Below are 20030 nucleotides of genomic sequence, written 5' to 3'. Positions count from 1 at the left end.
ACTTCCCCTGGTGGAGTGATTCGTTCCCTCCCAGAGCAAGTCCCCGGTAGCGCTGAGCTTGTTTTGATGTTTCGTTTACCTACTCTTCTAGGATCGAGCGGGTTTCGAACATTCTTTCTTTTATTCTCGACCTCTCTCCGTTTGATTTGCTTTAGTTGGGTTGATTGGCGCCTGCTCCAGCTTATATTATTCTTGGCCTTGCGATGACAGTTGCCTCACCCACCTATAGTTTCTCTGGCGGGGAGGTTCGGGCTCCGGGGGGAGAGATGCCTCCGGTCTCCGGATAACGATTCTTTCCTTGTTACCTAATACGTTGCCATCACTTATATTTTATATATATATATTTATCCTCTGGCGGAGTGAGCTTCTCACTCCGCCACTACGCATATATATTCATTAGTATTATATGTTTTATTTACGGTCCGGTGTCCTGCCCTGGGGTTCCGCCGTCTTTATTGCTGGCAACCCTTGTGGTAGGGCCCTGTTGACTCAGTTCTTCCGTTCCGCCGGAGTATTCCGGTGACCGGGAAGTAACTTGCCTACCACTCTGTTTAATTTATGGCTTGGTGGCCCTGTCTCTGACGAGGGGTTTTTCTCTCCGCCGGAGTATTCCGGTAGTAGGTCGAAATACCCTGGCCTACCGGCTTTAGGTTGCTTAGAGTGGTAGGTTCATATACTTTTTTACACTTACAGACTGTTCGTTGTGAGGAGCCGGGGTGCGCCGCTTCCCTCCAGCAACCCTATGGGCACGTGGTGTGCCAGACCCACGCTGGCTGTGCGGTCCGGCTGGATGACCTTATTGTTTGGCACCCCGATGGCTGTGAGGTCTGCTTCGCTCTGTGCGCTAGTATCCAGGACGAGTCGGTAAGATATCGCTTCCCGTTCCTTACGTCTTTTCAGTCTATTTAGTGCCTATATTGTATTCGTGGTTTATATTCAGTTTCTTAGCCCTAATTGCCTGCTCTCTTCCAGGCGGACGAGTCCTCTAAGAAGACTTCCCTTGAGTCTCTCCGTGCCTGGGTGGCTGGGTTCGGAAGAAATGTACCGTCGGGGAAGCCTTATGTCCTCGACGCCAAATTGCATGACTTGCTTTACCCCGGCGCCCGGGTTGCTGCTGCTGTCCCCGAAGAGTTGGCCAACCCCATCATCCAGCAGATCCGGGACACGACCCAGCCACCCCAAGAGGATATCCTTTATGCGGAGGTGTTGGAGGACGTCGCCGCCTTGGACTTGGACCTGGAACCTATGAACACGGAGCCGGACCAAGTGGTAGGTAGCGAGGTAAGTGAGGTTGCGGGGGCGGGCGCCCTATTTGATTCCCATCTTCCTCTGCATCTTCTTTTTCAGGGTTTGGAAAGTCTTCCATCTTGGGTGACAGGGCTCCATCAGCTGTCCCCAAGTTGAAGCTGAAGACTTCATGGAAGGCGAAGGGCTTTAAGTCCTCGTCTTCCAGGAAAGCATCTCCTTTCCCCCCGTCGAAGGCTAAGGTCTCCGTACCTGTAGCCTCCGGGAGCAAACCTGGAACCTCGGGCAAGGGCGCAAGTAAGAGGGCACCAAGACCAAGCCAGCCTGCCTTTGACCCTGAGGCGTTTGCGAACTCGCTTCTTGAGAGGTTCTCGGCGGAGGTCGAGTCGAAGCTCTCCAAAATATCAGAGAAGCTTCACAGCCATGACAACATACTGGCGGGGATGGCTCGCTCCGGCGGAGCCGAACCGCAGTATGAGATCCCGGACACGGCTGATCTCCCTCCCTTCGATGTCGGGAACCCTTGGCGTTTTGCTCTTCGTGCCATTCGGCATGAAGACACCTTGACAATTGAAGGTCTTGGCATGAGACGTTTGGAGGAGTTGGAGTTTTTCCCTCCCGATCTCCTGCCTCCTTACCCAGGCTTCGTTAGGCTGACGGAGGAAGCCTGGGTACGGTCGGACAAGGTCCCTAGAGAGACGGTGATCTTTCCTAGGGACCAAGCTCAGTCTACTCTCCTGCGCACTCTTACGGAGTGGCAGGCAGAGAACACCAAGCTTACACCTTTTAAGGGCAACTACACCATGTTTGCCCTAGGTGATAAGTTGCCTACTCCCTGCATCAACAAAGTGGCTCTGGCTATGGCTCGAGCTTGCTTTGAAGGCAACCCTTTGCCTCAATTAAGGGAGACAGACTCCACATCCCTGGTATTCCCAGGAGGTGAGGAGTTCTGGAAAGACGCCCCGTCCACCTTTACTGTGGGAAAGCTGGATGCTCACTGCGCGTCTACTCAATTTAGCGAGCAGCTTCCTAAGCTCCCGGAAGCCTTGCTAAAAGCAGAATTTGAGGCCCGGACTAGATTAGGCCGGTCCTTGAACTCCGTCTGCCTCACAGAAGCGACTGCCGTCTCCTGTGCAGAAGAGCCCTTCTTCCAGGTTCTGGCTAAATCCCTGTTAGCAGGGTTTCAGTCAGACCTGTATGACTTTATGGTGGCTAAGCTGGAGTGTAGGAAATTCATCTTTGCCGATGCCACCATACGTCATGAGCCTAACAAGCTCATGAAGAGCTCTATCTGGGGCGCTAACCTTTTCCCAGATGAAGATGTAGCCAGTGTGCTGAGCGAGGCTACTAGAGCCAACCAAAGTCTTCGCTCACGTTGGGTTATCTCTGCTTACAAAGCGGTCTGCTTACAAGCGAAGACCCCAGAATCTGGCGGCTCCCAGACCAAGTCTGGTAAACAATTCAGGAGACATAAGAGACCTCATCACCAGACGGTTGTCCAAGCTGTCCCGGTCTCGGCAGTGGCCCAGCCCTCCACCTCTAAGGCTCATCCCCAACAGTACGTGCTGGTCCAACCAGCTCAATCCCTTGCTGCACCCTTGTACGTCTCTTCACCGGCGTACAATCCCACCTATGAGGGCCGTGGGTTCTTTCACGGCCTTAATAGGAGTGCAAGGGGGGGAAGAGGTCGGGCCCCTTACAGAGGCAAAGCTAACACCGCCCCAAGAGGAAAACCTGGACGTGGTAGAGGAAACAAACCCGCTTCCTCCCACTGAGACCAGTCAGGTAGGTGGTGGTCTTTACTGGTTCAGAGACCAGTGGTCCTTCAGTCCTTGGGCACACAGCATTGTGTCCAAAGGTCTGGGTTGGAGCTGGACCAAGGACCCCCCTCCCCTGATCAGGTTTTACCAGCCACCCTCCAGAGTCCTACAGGACTATGTAGGCGGAACTGCTCAACAAGCGAGCAATAAAGAAAGTAAGGCACCTCAAATTTCAAGGCAGGTTGTTCACTGTCCCAAAGAAAGACTCGATCAGCAAAGAGTGATTCTGGATCTGTCGCGTCTAAATCTTTATATAAAATGCGACAAATTTCGCATGCTTACGGTAGCACAGGTAACGGACTCTACTTCCGTGGAGCCGTCACCACCTCTATCGATCTTTCAGACGCTTACTATCACGTCCCGGTTGCGGGAACTTCTCTCCGTTCCTGGGTTTCAGACTCGGAAACAAACCTACTCCTTCAGGGTCATGCCTTTCGGTCTAAATATAGCCCCCAGGATATTTACAAAGCTGGTGGAAACGGTAGTGCAGCAACTCCGGTCCCGAGGGATCTCCCTAGCAGCGTACCTGGACGATTGGATAATTTGGGCCCCAACAGTTCTAGAGAGTGCCGGAAGGCCACGGCCATAGTCATCAATTCCTGGAGTCGTTAGGCTTTCAGCTGAACAGAGAGAAGTCCCGCCTGACTCCGGAGTCCCGGTTCCAGTGGCTGGGCCTCCAGTGGGATCTGTCCTCGTACACGTTATCCCTTCCGTCGTCCAAGCGGAAGGAGATAGCTTCCCTTACCAGGAAATTTCTGAGGGACAAAGCAGCATCCCGCCGGTCCCAAGAAAGAATCCTCGGCTCCCTTCAATTTGCCTCAGTGACGGACCTGCTCTTAAAAGCAAAATTAAAGGACATAAACAGAGTGTGGCGGAGTCGAGCCAATGTCAGGCTCAGAGACAAGGTCTCCTCCATCCCACGGATTTTAAAGGCGAGACTGCGGCCTTGGTCCACAGTCAGCGGCCTGTCCAAGACAGTCCCACTTCAGTTCCCTCCTCCGGTGCTGGTGGTTCACACAGACGCCTCATTAAGCGGATGGGGAGGGTATTTGCCAAAACAAAAAGTACAAGGAACATGGTCTACAATGTTCCAACGGTTCCATATAAACACCTTGGAAGCTATGGCGGTATTTCTAACCTTAAAGAAAATCCGCCCCAGCCGGATTCACATCAGGCTGTTGCTGGACAGCGCCGTGGTAGTTCATTGCATCAACAGGGGCAGCTCCAAATCAGGTCGCATAAACCAAGTGATGGTAGCTATTTTCTCCCTGGCGAACAAGCACAGCTGGCATCTGTCAGCCACCCACCTAGTGGGGGTGCGGAACGTGGTGGCGGATTCCCTGTCCAGAACCACTCCGTTGGAGACGGAGTGGTCTCTGGACGGAGAGTCTTTCAATTGGATTTGCCGCCAGGTTCCGGGACTCCAAGTGGATCTGTTCGCGACGGAGAGCAACTACAAGCTTCCCTGTTATGTGGCCCCGAACCTGGACCCTCAGGCTTATGCCACGGACGCAATGACCATAGACTGGAACAATTGGGAGAAGATATACTTGTTTCCCCCAATAAACATGTTGTTGAAAGTACTGCACAAACTCAGGTCATTCGAAGGTCAACTGACCCTGATAGCCCCTTATTGGCCGAAGAGCAACTGGTTCCCTCTGCTTCAGGAACTCAAGTTGCGGAGTCATCGGATTCCCAATCCCAGATTGACCCAAGTAGTACAAACCGAGACTGTGTCAGCTTCCTTAAAAATTCAGAATGCCCTAGTTTTATGGACTTTATAAAGTTCGCTGCTCAAAAGGGAGCAAACATTGACCCCGTTAACACTCTGTTTTTAGAATCAGATAAGAGAGATTCTACTCTCAGACAATATGACTCAGCAGTCAAGAAATTAGCTTCCTTTTTGAAGGCATCTGAAGCTCAAACTATGACTACTAACCTAGCGGTTACCTTCTTTAGATCATTGTTTGAAAAGGGCCTTGCCCCGGCCACTATTACCACAGCTAAGTCAGCCTTGAAGAAGGTATTTTTATATGGTTTTAAAATTGACCTTACAGATTCTTACTTTTCATCTATTCCTAGAGCATGCACTCGTCTGAGACCCGTATCGCGCCCACATTCTGTTACGTGGTTCCTCAATGATGTTCTTAAGTTAGCATCTGAGATTGACAACTCACAATGCTCTTATTTGGATCTGTTAAGGAAAACCTTATTTCTGATTAGCTTGGCTTCAAGGGCCAGAATTTCAGAGCTGTCGGCTCTCTCTAGAGGTGATGATTTTGTTAGTTTCCTCCCGTCCGGAGAAGCCCTCCTTTCTCCTGACCATAGATTTTTAGCTAAAAATGAGGACCCTCAAGACAGGTGGTCCCCTTGGAAGGTGGTGCCTCTTCCACAGGGCCAGTCTTTATGCCCAGTCTATACCTTAAAGTCTTACCTTTTAAGAACTCCACAGTGTAAGTCGGGTCCTCTTTTTATCAGAGAGAAAGGTGGAACTCTTTCGCTGAATGCTATAAGACAGCAAATTCTGTATTTTATTAAACAAGCCAACCCGGATTCAGTCCCTAAGGTTCATGATATCCGTGCAGTTGCTACTTCCACTAATTATTTTCATAATATGGATTTTGCCGAACTTACCAAATATACGGGATGGAAATCACCTCTAGTGTTTAAACGCCATTATTTAAAATCACTCGAAGCCCTGAAATTTTCAGCAGTGGCTGTGAGGAGTGTCATCCCCCCACCTTAATTATCCTTTATCCTTCCCCCTTCCCCCCCGCCCGCCTGCCTCATTTACTTCTCTGCCTGCCCTTCTGGATAGATCATGCCTCACTGCCTTGCTCCTCATAATTGATATTATTATTGCCTTTATTATTATCTTTTTGGTGACTGTATTTTGATATGCTGTGATTTTGGATTGTCTTAGGGGTACTGGGCTGTTTTTATTTTGCTCCATGTACCCCATAAATTTTCTAATGTTGTAAATGTCTCTCTTGTTCTTAGATATAAGTTTATATTTACTCCTTGTAATTTTTGTATTATTGAATGTATTTTGCCTACTATATTGCATTGTGTTCCTATTTTTGTATTCTACTTTTAAGGTTGTATTAATGTATTTACCTGTTACTATTCATTTTTTCATGTGGAGACATATTCTAATTAAATCCTTTTTCATAGCCTGTGTTTTTTCTTCAGATCACCTTGTATGTTTTTCTGTAGTTTGCAGTCTTGGCATGATTCTCTATCACTATTTCACCAGCTGACACGGGGCTGGACTCAGAAAAGGGATTTTGACAAAGGAAAAATCTATTTCTGAGGAAGGCCCCGTGTCACCCGGTGACCCTCCCAGAAGTTGCTTTCGCCCCCCCCTACTTGCACATGCCAAGCCTGGGGGTGGTGCTAGTCTGGAATGAGTGTAGGTGGCGCTGGTGTCGCCGGCCTGGCGGGCGCATGAGCGTGGGGGCTGGAATGGTTCACCGCTCTTTTCGAGGGGTTTTGACATGGGGATGTCTGTCGAGTGTGGCTCTGTGGTTGTGATCCTTTCACTCACCCTTGGTTATACCGACGTCTCCATTGTGGAAGACGCTCGATCTGTGGGTAGTAACCCAGCATTCCTGAAAGCTCTTTTTCTCTGGTATATCTAGCATTTTATACCTAGAAATTCGTGTTAGTATGGAATTTCACCGGGTGACACGGGCCTTCCTCAGAAATAGATTTTTCCTTTGTCAAAATCCCTTTTTCACTCATATGAACACAAAGATTTCTAAAGAGAAATGCAGCACAGAAAAAACTGACAAAAGTTTAAGCCCCAAAATTTGTGAGGTCTTTCAATACTGGTGACAAAAACATAAAGAAGCCAGGACCCCTAACACAGCTTCCCCCTAGCCACTGGTGTCATGGTTAGAACAACCCTGAATCTGCAGAGCAAAACTGAATTTATGCTACACAGAGAAGCTTTCACTTAAGCTTTGTCATTTATGGCCCAGTAGTTCTAGATAAGCTTTTTGAATGACATCTTCCTATTTTCACCATTTCTTAATCATCTGCCCTTGGAAGGGTGCATGGTCCCATATAAACAAACTTGAATCCTGTTCACACCCTTTCACCCGAGGATGCTTTGTGTCAAGTTTGGTCAAAATTGATCCTGTGGCTCTGGAGAGGCTAAAAATGTGAGAAGTTTATGTCAGACATATATAAATATACAAAGATAAATATCAGGCAAACTTTAATCAGAAAAGCACACTTGACTTTTTACCTTGGGTGAGCTAAAATTAAAAAGTAAAAGCATATCTAAATGAATTTAACCATGCCTTAGTAAGGTTAAAAATCTCCTGGCAATAGAATATGACTGAAGTCCAAAAATCCTAGAGGAGAATGGTCAAGAAAATTTGATCACTGACATGAAGCATGTTTAAGAACTTACGTCACTGATATTCTTAAGAAGTGCCAAGCTAATAGCACCAGAGCCACATCCAATATCCAGTACTCTTGGCCTCCCTATTCCATTTAGACACCGGAGGGCTAAATCAACTAACTGCTCTGTTTCTGGTCTGGGTATAAACACTGGTGGACGTAATTTTATCGTAACGGAGTGGAAGTCCCAATTACCAACAATGTACTGTACAGGCATTCTGAAAGGAAAGTTCTCAATTGATAATAGAGTGAAATATGGAACCTGGATGATAACAGTCAAAAAATATTTAATGAATCACAGACAACCATATCTTCTCATCAGTAAATCAACTAACTTCCAATGCATTATGCAAATAATATAAATACATTTGCAATGGACCATATTTACATTAGTCTGAACTATTTAAATTAGCTTGGTTTGGTAAATCTACTTAATAATAATAATGAACTGCATGCTCCCTTATCACATAAACTTGCTGAAAGTGAATACTGAAACTACAGCCATAAAATGGTAATTAAGGTAATTTTCACTAAAGCAACACAGTAGTAAACCATCCTTCATACCTAGCAAGTCGACAAGTCATAAGTCGTTCCATCTCAGAGGCAACATCACCTGACAGCCGTGACTGTCCTAGAACATTCAGATCTTTCTGTAATATAAATTGCAAAGTATTTTTGATACTTAGATTAATAAACTATTTGATCATAACACGGAGACAATTCACCCTACAAAAAGATAATTCATCTCCAACAAACTAATAAAAAAAAATTTTACTAACCTGTTACCACTAACTTCTGTGCTTAATTATAAAATTTAGTTTTCTTATCCACATACTAAAACATAATCTTCACACCATCATATGCCTACATTAAATCAGAAAGTTAAACAATCTAATATAAATGGCAAAAATGTTTAATTTTAAAAATAAGAGCTCCTAGTCCCAAGTCTTAAAATCCTGACATAAATCAGCTACTTATCCTAAAACATTAATACAGAGGAAATCATCAATGAATAAACTCTCCCAGTAACATGCAAGGAGGGGAGAAAGCTTTCAGATCGAAATGTACAATACATACTGTATACATTTCTTATCCTCAACATATTTTTCCTTACTTCTCCCAACTCTTTAATCATCTCTTTTAGGATACAGGTATTCTACCCAAAAATAAAGTTTCTAAATCACCACAGGGTAAACAATTTGAGTATTGTACATGGTAGCTCTAAGTGTAAAGAATGAGATTACTAGTATGCTTCATAAAATTTTAGTTTCACTCCATTCAGTTTTATCATTAGTTTGAGGAATAACAGTGCAATAATTTCTGGCATAAAAAACTTCACAGGATGTTGCCAGTGGAGACAGATTGCAATATTACATCCATTTACATAAATACACTGTATTATTAATTATTCATATTATTTTTTTTTGGAGGGGGGTCTATCACAGTCATCCTATTCGACTGGGTGGTCTTTATAGGGTGGGGTTCCGGGTTGCATCCTGCCTCTTTAGGAGTCCATCACTTTTCTCACTAAGTGCACTGTTTCTAGTGGCACACTTTTCTGTATGAGTCCTGGAGCTACTTCGGCATCTAGTTTTCCAGATTCCTTTTCAGGGATCTTGGGATCATGCCTAGTGTTCCTATGATTATGGGTACAATTTCCATTGGCATATTCTATATCCTTCCTATTTCAATTTTCAGGTCTTAATACTTATCAATTTTCTCCCTTTCTTTCTCATCTACTTTGGTGTCCCATGGTATTGCAACATCAATGACTGATACTTTCTTCTTGATTTTGTAAATCAACGTCACATCTGGTCTATTGGCACATATCACCCTATCTGTTTTAATACCATAGTCCCAGAGGATCTTTGCCTGATCATTTTCTATCACTTCCTCAGGTTGGTGTTTGTACCACATATTACTGCAAGCTAGCAGGTGTTTCTTGCACAGGCTCCAGTGGAGGGCTTTTGCTACTGAAGCATGCCTCTTTTTGTACTGGTTCTGTGCAAGCGCCGGACTTTCACTTCCTAAGTAGTTTATGGTCTCGTCTTTCATATTGCATTTCCTGCATATGGGTGAGATGTTATTTCCATCAATTGTTCTTTGGACATATCTGGTTCTTAGGGCCAGGTCTTGTGCCACTGTGAGCATTCCTTCTGTTTCCTTCTTGAGTTCTCCCCTCTGTAGCCATTGCCATGTTTCATTGCTAGACAGTTCTTTTGTCTGTCTCATGTACTGTCTGTGCATTGGTCTGTTGTGCCATTCCTCTGTTCTGTTTTTCATTCTCCTGTCTCTGTATATTACTGGGTCTTTGTCTACCTATACTTTTATCAGTCCTTCTTCCCATGCACCCCTGAGCCAATCGTCTTCACTGGTTTTCAGATATTGCCCCAGTGCTCTGCTCTCGATGTTGACAGAGTCCTCTATGCTTGGTAGCTCTCTCCCCCCTTCCTTTTGCATTATGTATAGTCTGTCTATTTCCTCTTGGGTGTAGTGCTTTGTGTATTGTCATGTGTTTTCTAGTTTTCTGGTCTATGCTGCAGAGTTGAGCCTTCGTCCACCCCACTACTCCTGTGCTGTATCTGATTATTGGTACTGCCCATGTGTTTATGGCTTTGTCATGTTTCCGGCATTGAGTTTTGACTTGAGTATCGCTAATGTCTCTGCATATATTCTTCCCTGATTGTGTCCTTCATCTCTTGGTGTTTTATATCCTCTCCTTCCATTATTCCCAGGTATTGGTATCCTGTCTCATCTATGTGTTTGATGCTATTCCCATTTGGTAGCTTTACCCCTTCAGTCCTTGTTACTTTACAAAATATATTGACCAAGGTGCATTTTTCTATTCCAAACTCCATCCTCATGTCCCAAGATACAATTCTTAGTCTGGATTAGGTATCTATTTCATGATGCTCTTACCATACAGCTTGATGTCGTCCATGAACATCAGATGGTTAATTATGTTGCCCAGTCCTTTCTTGAGTTGGTACCCAGCATCCATCTTCTGCAGTACTTTTTGTCGGGAATCATGGCTACTGTGAAGAGTAGTGACAGTGAGTCGTGGGACTTGAAAGATCTCTCTCCTGATGTTAAACCTCTGTTAGTCTAATCCCAGAACTTGTAAGTACTGTATTCCAGTTGCAAATTGTATTTTTAAGGAAGGTGATGGTGTTTTCCTCTGCCCCATATATTTTCAGGCATTCTATTACCCACATGTGCAGTATCATGTCGAAGGCATTCTTGTAGTCAATCCGTGCCATGTTTAGGTTGGTTCTCCTTCTCTACCTATTCTTCATTATCATTTTGTCTATTAGGAGCTGGTCTTTTGTGCCCCTACACTTCCTTCTGCAGCCTTTCTGTTGGTGGGGGATGGTGTCTGTGTCCTCTAGGTAGTTGTATAGCCTATTATTAGTATTATTATTATTATTATTATTATTATTATTATTATTATTATTATTATTATTATTAATTATTAATTATTAATTATTATTATTATTATTATTATTATTATTATTATTATTATTATTATTATTATTATTAATTATTACTCAGAAGATGAACCCTATTCATATGAAACAAGCCTGCAAGGGCCACTGACTTGAAATTCAAGCTTACAAAGAGTATGTAGTTTATTTGAAAGAAGTAAAGAAAGTACTACAGTAATAGGAAATACAGGAAGAAGAGATCAGTTATTAGAAGATAAAAAATAAACTGACAAATACATAAATACATAAAAAGTAAGTAAATTATTGAAATGCAAGGAGAACTGTTTCACGGTAGTAATGCATGAAATAAGAAAAAAACTTTTTACCAGTAATTTCACAAGTGGTTTCCCCACTCAGTCCAGCAAAAAGGGTACAGTCAACCCCCTGTATTCACGGGTTTAGGGACCACAAACATCCGCGAATATCGAAAATCTGCGATACATTGCAAACCCCCTCTAGAAATGTTTTATGTAACTGCCTATTTCAAGCCATTCAGCATCAAGGAGAGAGAGAGAGAGAGAGAGAGAGAGAGAGAGAGAGAGAGAGAGAGAGAGAGAGAGAGAGAGAGAGAGAGAGAGAGAGAGAGAGAGAGAGAGAGAGAGAGAGAGAGAGAGAGAGAGAGAGAGAGAGAGAGAGAGAGAGAGAGAGAGAGAGAGAGAGGGTGAACTGAGTGCAGTAGACCTTAAACTAAAATGCTTATAACTGCTTATTTTAATACTGCAGGTCAAACAAAAATAGACCTTAAACTATCATCCTAAAACACTTTAATATCATTTCAAAGTCATCTTACAACATGACCCTTAAACATATATGACTCACAGCTAGTGTGAAAACTAATAAAGTTACCCCATGCTACCACTGAGAGAGAGAGAGAGAGAGAGAGAGAGAGAGAGAGAGAGAGAGAGAGAGAGAGAGAGAGAGAGAGAGAGAGAGAGAACTAAGAAAGGAAGGAAGAGAGAACAAAAATACAATTGCACATAAAAAATATTTAATGCACTAGTGACAGTACATGCACAAAAGGTAAATAAAGATTAATTCACAAAACTAGATTATAAGAATATACAGTATCAGTAAACAATAAACTAAAATGAATCACAAAAAAAGAGGGAAAACTCACTCACAAAGCATCGGAGCTACAAGCCAGCAACTATCAAAGCTGATATCCTGCTTGTGATTGGCTCTTCTAACGCTTCCAGCCAATAGCATGTCATGCTACAAGCCCATCAGCATTGAGGTAACATACCCTGCTGTGTGACTCGTTACTTCTTAACCCTTCCTATCTATCTATCTATCCATCTCTCACATTCTATGAGTATGCGTAGAGAGAGAGAGAGAGAGAGAGAGAGAGAGAGAGAGAGAGAGAGAGAGAGAGAGAGAGAGAGAGATAAGAGAGAGAGAGAGAGAGAGGACTGAACTGAGTTGTTTACATCGGTTAAACAATTAAAAGTGTCGGGACGATAGTTTTTCTTACATATTACGATAATAATAGATCAATATAATACAGTATATATTTATGTATCTTTCTATCAACCACTCTCCTTCCTATCATCTTTCTATTTTTCTTTTCAAATTAACACTATCTTTGATATGAAGCTACAAGCTTTGTGAATGGATACTTCCCCTTGCCTCTTCAACCAATAGTGTCTCATCATGGAGAGAGAGAGAGAGAGAGAGAGAGAGAGAGAGAGAGAGAGAGAGAGAGAGAGAGAGAGAGAGAAGTACCTGCAACTTTTGATTTACCAGACCACTGAACTGATTAACAGCTCTCCTAGGGATGGCCCAAGGATTAGATTTAATTCTACGTGGGCTAAGAACCAATTGGTTACGAATTCAACGGACTTTCAGCTATTGTGAATCAAACACATTATAGCGAGAAATGAATTTTCTATCACCAGAAATAAAATTTTAACTCTTTCATCAGCCGGCCAAGAATTGAACCTTGCCCATCGTGACAGTCTGAAGCTCAACCTGTCATGTTAACAAAGGGCTTGAGAGAGAGAGAGAGAGAGAGAGAGAGAGAGAGAGAGAGAGAGAGAGAGAGAGAGAGAGAGAGACAGACAGAAACTTCAATTTTTTAAACAGTACTTATTACAATAATAATAGATTAATATTGAGGGACTTTACTTTAATGCTATTTTGGTGTGTTTACATTACTGTAAAATTATCTGAAAATATGTAAATCATTTTTTACCATAAAAATGTATTTAGTCACAAAAATAAATTGAAAAATTATATTTTCATAATACTGTACTGTAAAATGAATTTTCATAGATACTTACCAGGTAAATACATAGCTAACGTTTCTACTCGCGTGGCAGCCTTTTTAAAAATTCTCAATAGTAATTCTATTGTTTTGTGTAGTTGACAAGCCCTGCCCACTATCGGGGAACATGAGAAACAACCTGGCCAATAAGCTCACTAATGTTTGTGCCCTTATGTCCATAAGAGGGGAGGAAGGCGGGCTCCTATTCTGTAATTATTTGGTAAGTATATATGAAACTTACTTTTATTAATCCCACACTGAATGGAGGTGGGATACATGGACATACTGTATTCTACTCGAAAACATTAAAGCATGGTACAGTAATGACTTTGAAACAGAATATTTAGCCCGCATTGATACAATGCTTGTTGTTTCCTTACCTGGTAAGAGAGCTACTGCAGGTGAATACTACCTCTGGTTGGTGCTTGTCTTAACCTGTAGTGGCGTGATGGTTGAGCCGTGGTCGCCTCTACTTCAGTGGGAGCTTTGCAGTGGAAGATAGGCCAGATGGCTAGCAAAGCATACAAAAGTGCTCTTGCCCTGGGTGCAATACCATATTAAAAACAACCAGACAACGCTGTCACCTACTCTGAAAACACCACAACCCATACACTAAGACTGGTGGGTACTCCAGGTACACTGTACCCCCAAGCTCCCCAAAAAACTCAAAACCTACACCAAGGCAAAAGGATAGTTGGAGAAAAAGGATGCTTCCTATGAATCCTCCCCCAATACCATGCCAGCCACCAATAACGGCCCCAAGGTACTGCAATTATCAAACACTGTTTCCACCTCCTTTATATAATGAGATGCAAAAATACACTTGCACTTCCACTAGGTCAACTGAAGACTTCTTTAGCTTTGTGCCTTAAAGCTAAAGAAGTAGGTACTGCTCTGTCACCATGAGCTTTCACTTTAAAAGTAGGCAAAATGCCATCCTGAATCCATGAATGTGCCTCAGAAATTAAGTCCCTCCAAAAGAACAACAATGCGTTCTTAGTTAGAGAATGAGAAGGGTTTGAATTAACAATGAGGTTAGAGAACAGATGGACCATTTTGATCTTTTCAGTCCGGCCAAGATGTATTACCTTAGAGCTTATGACAGGACAAAGTACTCCAGTTTCTTCCTAGGGGCTGGATGTCCATTAAATTCTTAATGGTAAAATAACAAGGCCAGGGCTTGACAAGTCCTAGATTTGGCTAAAAATCTTAGGTAAAGAGCAAACTGCATCTCCTTGGGAAAAACCTTAGATTTATCGATGGCAGTTCTCTCTCTTCTCTTAGAACTCCATTGTGTTAAGGGAAGGTAATTCCTGGGAACCATCCCTGATTCCTTTATCGATCACTCAGTATTGTCCATGAGGACTAAGAACAAGAGGCTAACTGCTTCCCAGATACAACAATCAATTCAAACCTTTATCAATTTTACACCAAGGCTGGGCAATGGTGTTGGGTCCGAAGCGAGAGAGCCGTAAAGGAGCCGGGTGTATAGCAGGAGAACTGGGTACAGGATCAACAGAAATAACAGGAACGCTCTCGATGTTAGCATTATCAATATCATGATCAAACAGAAATCATTGACTAGCTCAAGAAATACTAATCCTTCTGGCTGTAGCTTTTCTTTTTATCTCTAGCCAGTTTGTTTAAATGAGAACTTGATGAGTCTTCCACTTTACTGTCCCTGAAAATGACATTCATTACATCGTAAGTCTTCTGGTTGCATTTGTTTCTAAACTGATTCAAATGAGAATGTAAATCGTCAGATTCCTTATTAACGTGATATTGCAGCTTAAGTTAATACCATACATTTTCATGAGTCTGAATTTGAAAAACAAGTTCAACTAAAGTTACAATCGGGTAAATAAGGAAAGCTGAAAAGAAATTCACTAATGGAAAAAAAATAAAATTTTGAAAGTAAATTGTATTTTTCCTAACTATACAAAACCCGAGGTCCTTTACATTAGGAGATACTTTCAGCACAAGCTGGAAAAACGGCTGAACTTGCAACAAGGTTCTTAGGTAGTTACTGTCCGTGGGAGGGTGGACCATTACGCCTCCCGGATGTAAACATTCCAATTTGCCTTTCGCCCATGTACAGATTGAAGGGTGGCTAGGGTAATTTAAAGGTTGACCTCAAGGTTTGTAAAATTAGGAAAATACAATTTACTTTCAAAAATTGTTATTTGTTCCGATACAATATACAAACCAAGGTCCTTTACATTAGAGACTTACTGTTTGGAGGGAGGAATCTGAAAAAGTCTTCTGAACTGACTGAGTTGACCACCTTGTCTTTTCCTGGTCATGTAACAGCAAGCAAGGAAATCACCTTGGACAAAAAGATCAATTTTTGAAACGCAAGATCTATGTCAGACTTAGGACCCGAATGCAAAGAAAGAGGAAACGCAACAGTAACATAAATGAAAAGGCTGAAGAATGACGCCGGACGACAATAACGCTGAAAATACAAGCATTGGGTTTGTCTTAAAGTGCACTAGACCCTTTCCTCCCTTGCAAGAGAAAGGAGTGGGGTTGCTCTATAACCTGAAAGGGAATAGATACGGAAGTCACTGATTAATACACCTGCATCTGTGCCCGGCCCAGCTTGTAACGGTCTAAAAGTGCTCCCTGCCCGTGGGAAGAGAGCAAGAGGAAAGGGAGAAAAAAAGAGGCCAGTCACTGGGACAAACATCTCCCTCAACTTACTGTGGGTAGGCGTAGATGCAACCTGTCCCGCTAGGGGACTGGATAAGCTACACAACTTGTTGAGCAGCCACCACAGGACCAAGGAAAAAGTGTCCAAGGACTTGTGTGCAACATCCCCAGGTAGAAGGAAGTGGTTTTTGTGGGGACCACACTCCTGCCTTCAGTACCTGTGGTACCGACAAAACTTCCTGAATGCGAGGGATGGACAATGTTCCTGACTAAAGGTCGTGAGCTCTGGACGAAATGCATCGTTCGCCTTCTTTTGCAGCATAATGAGTACGCCCCTTATTGTCTCAATGGCCAAAAAGAAATGGTGTTCTTGACACCTTTTCGGGTCTTGCCAGCATTTACAAAAAGTCATCCGACACCAGGCCGGAGGTGCCAAGTCTTCACAAGATAGCGCAATCATGCACCCTAACAGGACACAGTAGCATCTCGTCTGATTATCTGACTCAAAGTCCTCTAGGGAGGGGATCGGAAAATTAACCTAGAAATCAGGGACCGGGATTCTGAGTCTTCACTCAAATCCGGGATGAAATTGGAGTTAACAGATCCCCATCCCTTGAGTGTTTTACATCAAAGGAAAAAAAATGTTCGCCAAACTCTTCGCCGATGCCAGGGCAAGCAAGAAAACGGTCTTGAGGGTCAGATCCCTGTCTGTGGCTTCTCTTAAAGGCTCGTAAGGCAAGTCAGGCTCTAGAACGACAAGTCACATCCCACTCAGGGGCCTGAGATTGACCTGGGTGGGCAAGACCTTTTCAAGCTTCTCATGAGTAGAGAAATCTCAAAGAGGAAGAGATGTCTCTTTCAGCTTCAGGACTAGGCCGAAAGCTCAAGCTGTTTCCTTTAACTGCTGAAACTGGAAAGAAGCTTCTCCTGAGAAGGAAGACGAGAAAGTCCGCGATCTGTTGAAGAGTGGCTCAGACCGGAGAGATAAACCTTTCGACGACACCAACCACAGAAGACGGACCACTTTCCCTGGGCCTATACCGACATCCATGGAGGATCTTCCAGAGGCATCCTAATCTCTGTTGCTGCGGTTGAAAAAGCTCTTCAGCAAGAGATGGTGGATAACCTCCAGCCGTGAGAAGAGATAGGGAATCACAAACAGGTGGAACTATCTCACCGTGAGGTTGACGAGAAGGTTGGGCCAGGGGAATTTTCTCTCTTTTTCGGAGAGAGAGCTAGCAGGTCCGGTACCAATTGGCATCTGGCCATTTGATACCAGAGTCATTCCTGAGATTCGTGCCCTCATCACCCTGCTGATTGAACTGGACGAAGGAGACAGAAAGGAGGAAAGGCGCACGTCTCAAAGTATTGTCCCACGGGTGCTTGGAATGCATCCTCCGCAAATATAAAAATGGGTCCGGGACGACAGAACAGAAGACCTGAAGTTTTTTGTACCGGGTTGCAAAACAGATTTATCACCAGATTTCCACAGGTCAAAAATATTCCACAACTTCTGATGGAGAACCATTCCTGACCCCACCACCTGGCCCTGATAGCTGAGCTTGTCCGGCCACTACATTTTCTCTTTGCCTGAAATGTATCTGGCTGACAGCTCACCGATCTACTTTACTGATTGCACCTGCATTGTCAACTGATGAAGCTGATGGGACACCAGTCCCCTGCTTGTTGACATATGCCACTACCGCAAAATTGTCGCTCATCAACACTACGGAGTGTCCCATCACTCAGATCCTGGAAGCCTGGAGAGCCAAAACGCCGCCTTGAGCTCCAGAATATTGATGTGAAGGTGCTTGTCGCCCTGATTCCACACTAAACATCAAGTTTCCTCCTCCAGGTGTGTTAAATCCCTCCCGGGTCGATGCGTCCAAAACAGAAGATGGTCCGGGAGATATTCGTATGACAGGGTGTCCTATTAAGAGGTTCCTGTCGTCCAACCATTAAGTCTTCTTTTTCACCTCTCTCTCAAGAGGAATGAGAAGGGACTGGGGGTCTCTGGACTGGGACCAGAACTCCCTTAGTCTCCACTGGAGAGACTGAAGTGAAGACGCCCACATGAGGAACCAGTTTCTCCAATACAACAGGTGACCGAGACGTTCTGCCACATTGAGCAGCTTGAGGTTCCTGTTCAGACAGGAACAACTGTGCCGCCTCCTGAACTTGCTTTTCACAGTCTGAGGGGAAAGACTCTCACTGCTGCCACCATCCGATCAGCATGCCCAGGTATTTTCTCCCTTTCTGCTTGGGGGTGAGATCTGGACTTCTCCAGACGATCACGAATCCCAGATCCAACAAACCGAGGAGACGACTCCCGTCCTGGAGCAAATGAGTTGTCCAGACTAACCAATTGTCGAGATACCTCAGAAGACGATCCTGCGCGAATGGGCCCAAAACCGAAACGAGAGAGAATACCCTCGAACACCAGCAGAGCAGTCAAGCCCGAAAACAGAAAACCCTGAACTGGTAGACCGACTTATTGAGGGCAAAGCACTAAAACTTGCAGGAGACGACGATGGATAGGTATTTTGAAAAAACGCTCCTTCAAGTCCACCGTCAGCAGGAAATCGTTTCTCCCTGATGCAGATAAACCTACGCACCCATCGTGAACCGTGTCTGGCGAACGAAACGGTTCAGGGAGAGACGTTGATCACCGGTCTCCAGCCACCAGAGGCCTTTCCACGAGAAAGATTCTACTGTAAAGCCTGAGACTCGATCCGACGACTTCGATGGCATTCTTGTTCAGGATGGCTTGACCTCCTGAGGTAGCGCTTGTCCTTCAAACGTCCTGGAAAGATAAGTGGGAGATGGACTGAGTGTAAAAGGGGAGGCCGAGACACGAAAGGTAGGAGAATATCCCTCCGGAAGAACATCCACTACCCAGGTCTCGGCCCATGTTTGCCACGCTTGTCCAATGGCTGGAAAGGCACCCCCACCTTTTGGCAGCCTGGGGGCGCTATTCTAGCTGAGCTTTCCCCTTCTTCTTGCTTACCTTTCCCTTTTGGGAGGGCAAGGCTGACGAAAGGGACCTTGTGGTTCCTTTCGAGGAAGAAGAAGGGGTTGGACTCAGATGCAACCCCTTCAAGACTGGGACTTAGGGGCTGGGAAGGGCCAGCCTGGTATAAGACCTGGCTGCAGGAACGAGAAGGACCCGGAGGTTTGGTCACTGCCTGGGACAAGGCGGTCGCTCATCGGCACGCCGCTTGTTCACCACAGCATCCACCAACTCTCTAGGGAAGAGAGAGGAACCCAGGAACGGTCCATTTCTGCAGAGCGAAGGCCAACTCGGGTTACAGACCTGGCAAAGCTGAGAGAACAGCACTGTATCCCGCTCTTCAACCAAGTTTGCCAACAGAGGTTTGCAGTCTGGTGGGCGAGGTAAGGAATAGCCCTAATCCAGACTGGCAAAGTCTCCTGAAGCAGAGTCCTCCAGAGTAGACCCAGAGGAAGCGATCCTTACCGATAGAGCGAAGGCCCAGATGTCGAGCCAAGAGACCTCTGGCCGAAAGAGCCGGTGGCCTCCAAAGAGCTCATGATCCAAGAGAGAGAAAGCATTCCCTGCCAACAGTTGAACGAAAGACACGGATCCAGGCGAGTCAGGTCCGGTCAACCTGTTTGGTCAGCAACGCCCCTTCAGATTGGAGGGTAAAAACGCTTCTGACCATAGAGGGGAGGAAGAACTTGGTAGCGAGATGAGTGAAGGGAACTGTCTTGTCCAGAGACAAGACTACTTCACCTGATCGAGAACACTGCAGAGCGTGACCACGGCAGGCCAAGAGAGGGCTTGGGTTCTTTCTCCCTGGTGAAGAACTCTTGAGGCGCAGATGAACGTCTCCACAGACGGTTAAGTCCTTCCTCCAGGTCATTGTGCTGACGATCAGCGCCACGACCTCTGAAAAGTCCTCTGCATCAAAGTCCGATCCTCGGGCAGAGGACCTTCTCCCAAGAGGCTGTTTCCTGGGAAAGCCCACCAGCAGGTGAGAGAAATCGACCCTCAGGATCTTTCCCGAACCACGGAATGCATAGGACCTGGTGGAGCCAAGGACCGGGCCAGGAACATACCTCCCATGCAGTTGAACCTGAGTGAACAGACCTGGAGTAACTCCCTACTTCGACCACGCCTTTCCCTCAGAGAATCCC

The 20030-nt window shown here is 44.8% G+C and overlaps 1 protein-coding gene across 5 annotated transcripts in view; it reads right to left on the bottom strand.

Moving 5' to 3' along the window:
• The window catches only part of LOC136843775 (MTRF1L release factor glutamine methyltransferase-like), a 171081-nt gene that overhangs the window by 52507 nt on the left and 98544 nt on the right, over positions 1-20030 (bottom strand). For all 5 annotated transcript variants that reach the window (XR_010854672.1, XM_067112481.1, XM_067112482.1 and 2 more), the window contains exons 3-4: positions 8040-8125; positions 7486-7693 (exon numbers count right to left, since the gene is read on the bottom strand). Coding sequence is in view for 4 of the 5 variants with exons in the window: in XM_067112481.1 (XP_066968582.1) it covers positions 7486-7693; positions 8040-8125 (294 nt within the window). In the remaining variant the exon portion in view is untranslated. The remainder of the gene's footprint in view (positions 1-7485; positions 7694-8039; positions 8126-20030) is intronic.

The sequence above is a fragment of the Macrobrachium rosenbergii genome, chromosome 12 (genome assembly GCF_040412425.1).
Source record: "Macrobrachium rosenbergii isolate ZJJX-2024 chromosome 12, ASM4041242v1, whole genome shotgun sequence".
In the NCBI taxonomy this organism is placed as follows: Eukaryota; Metazoa; Arthropoda; class Malacostraca; order Decapoda; family Palaemonidae; genus Macrobrachium; species Macrobrachium rosenbergii.
The sequence above is the reverse complement of the archived record's forward strand: the minus strand, read 5'-3'. Positions and strand labels throughout refer to the sequence as shown.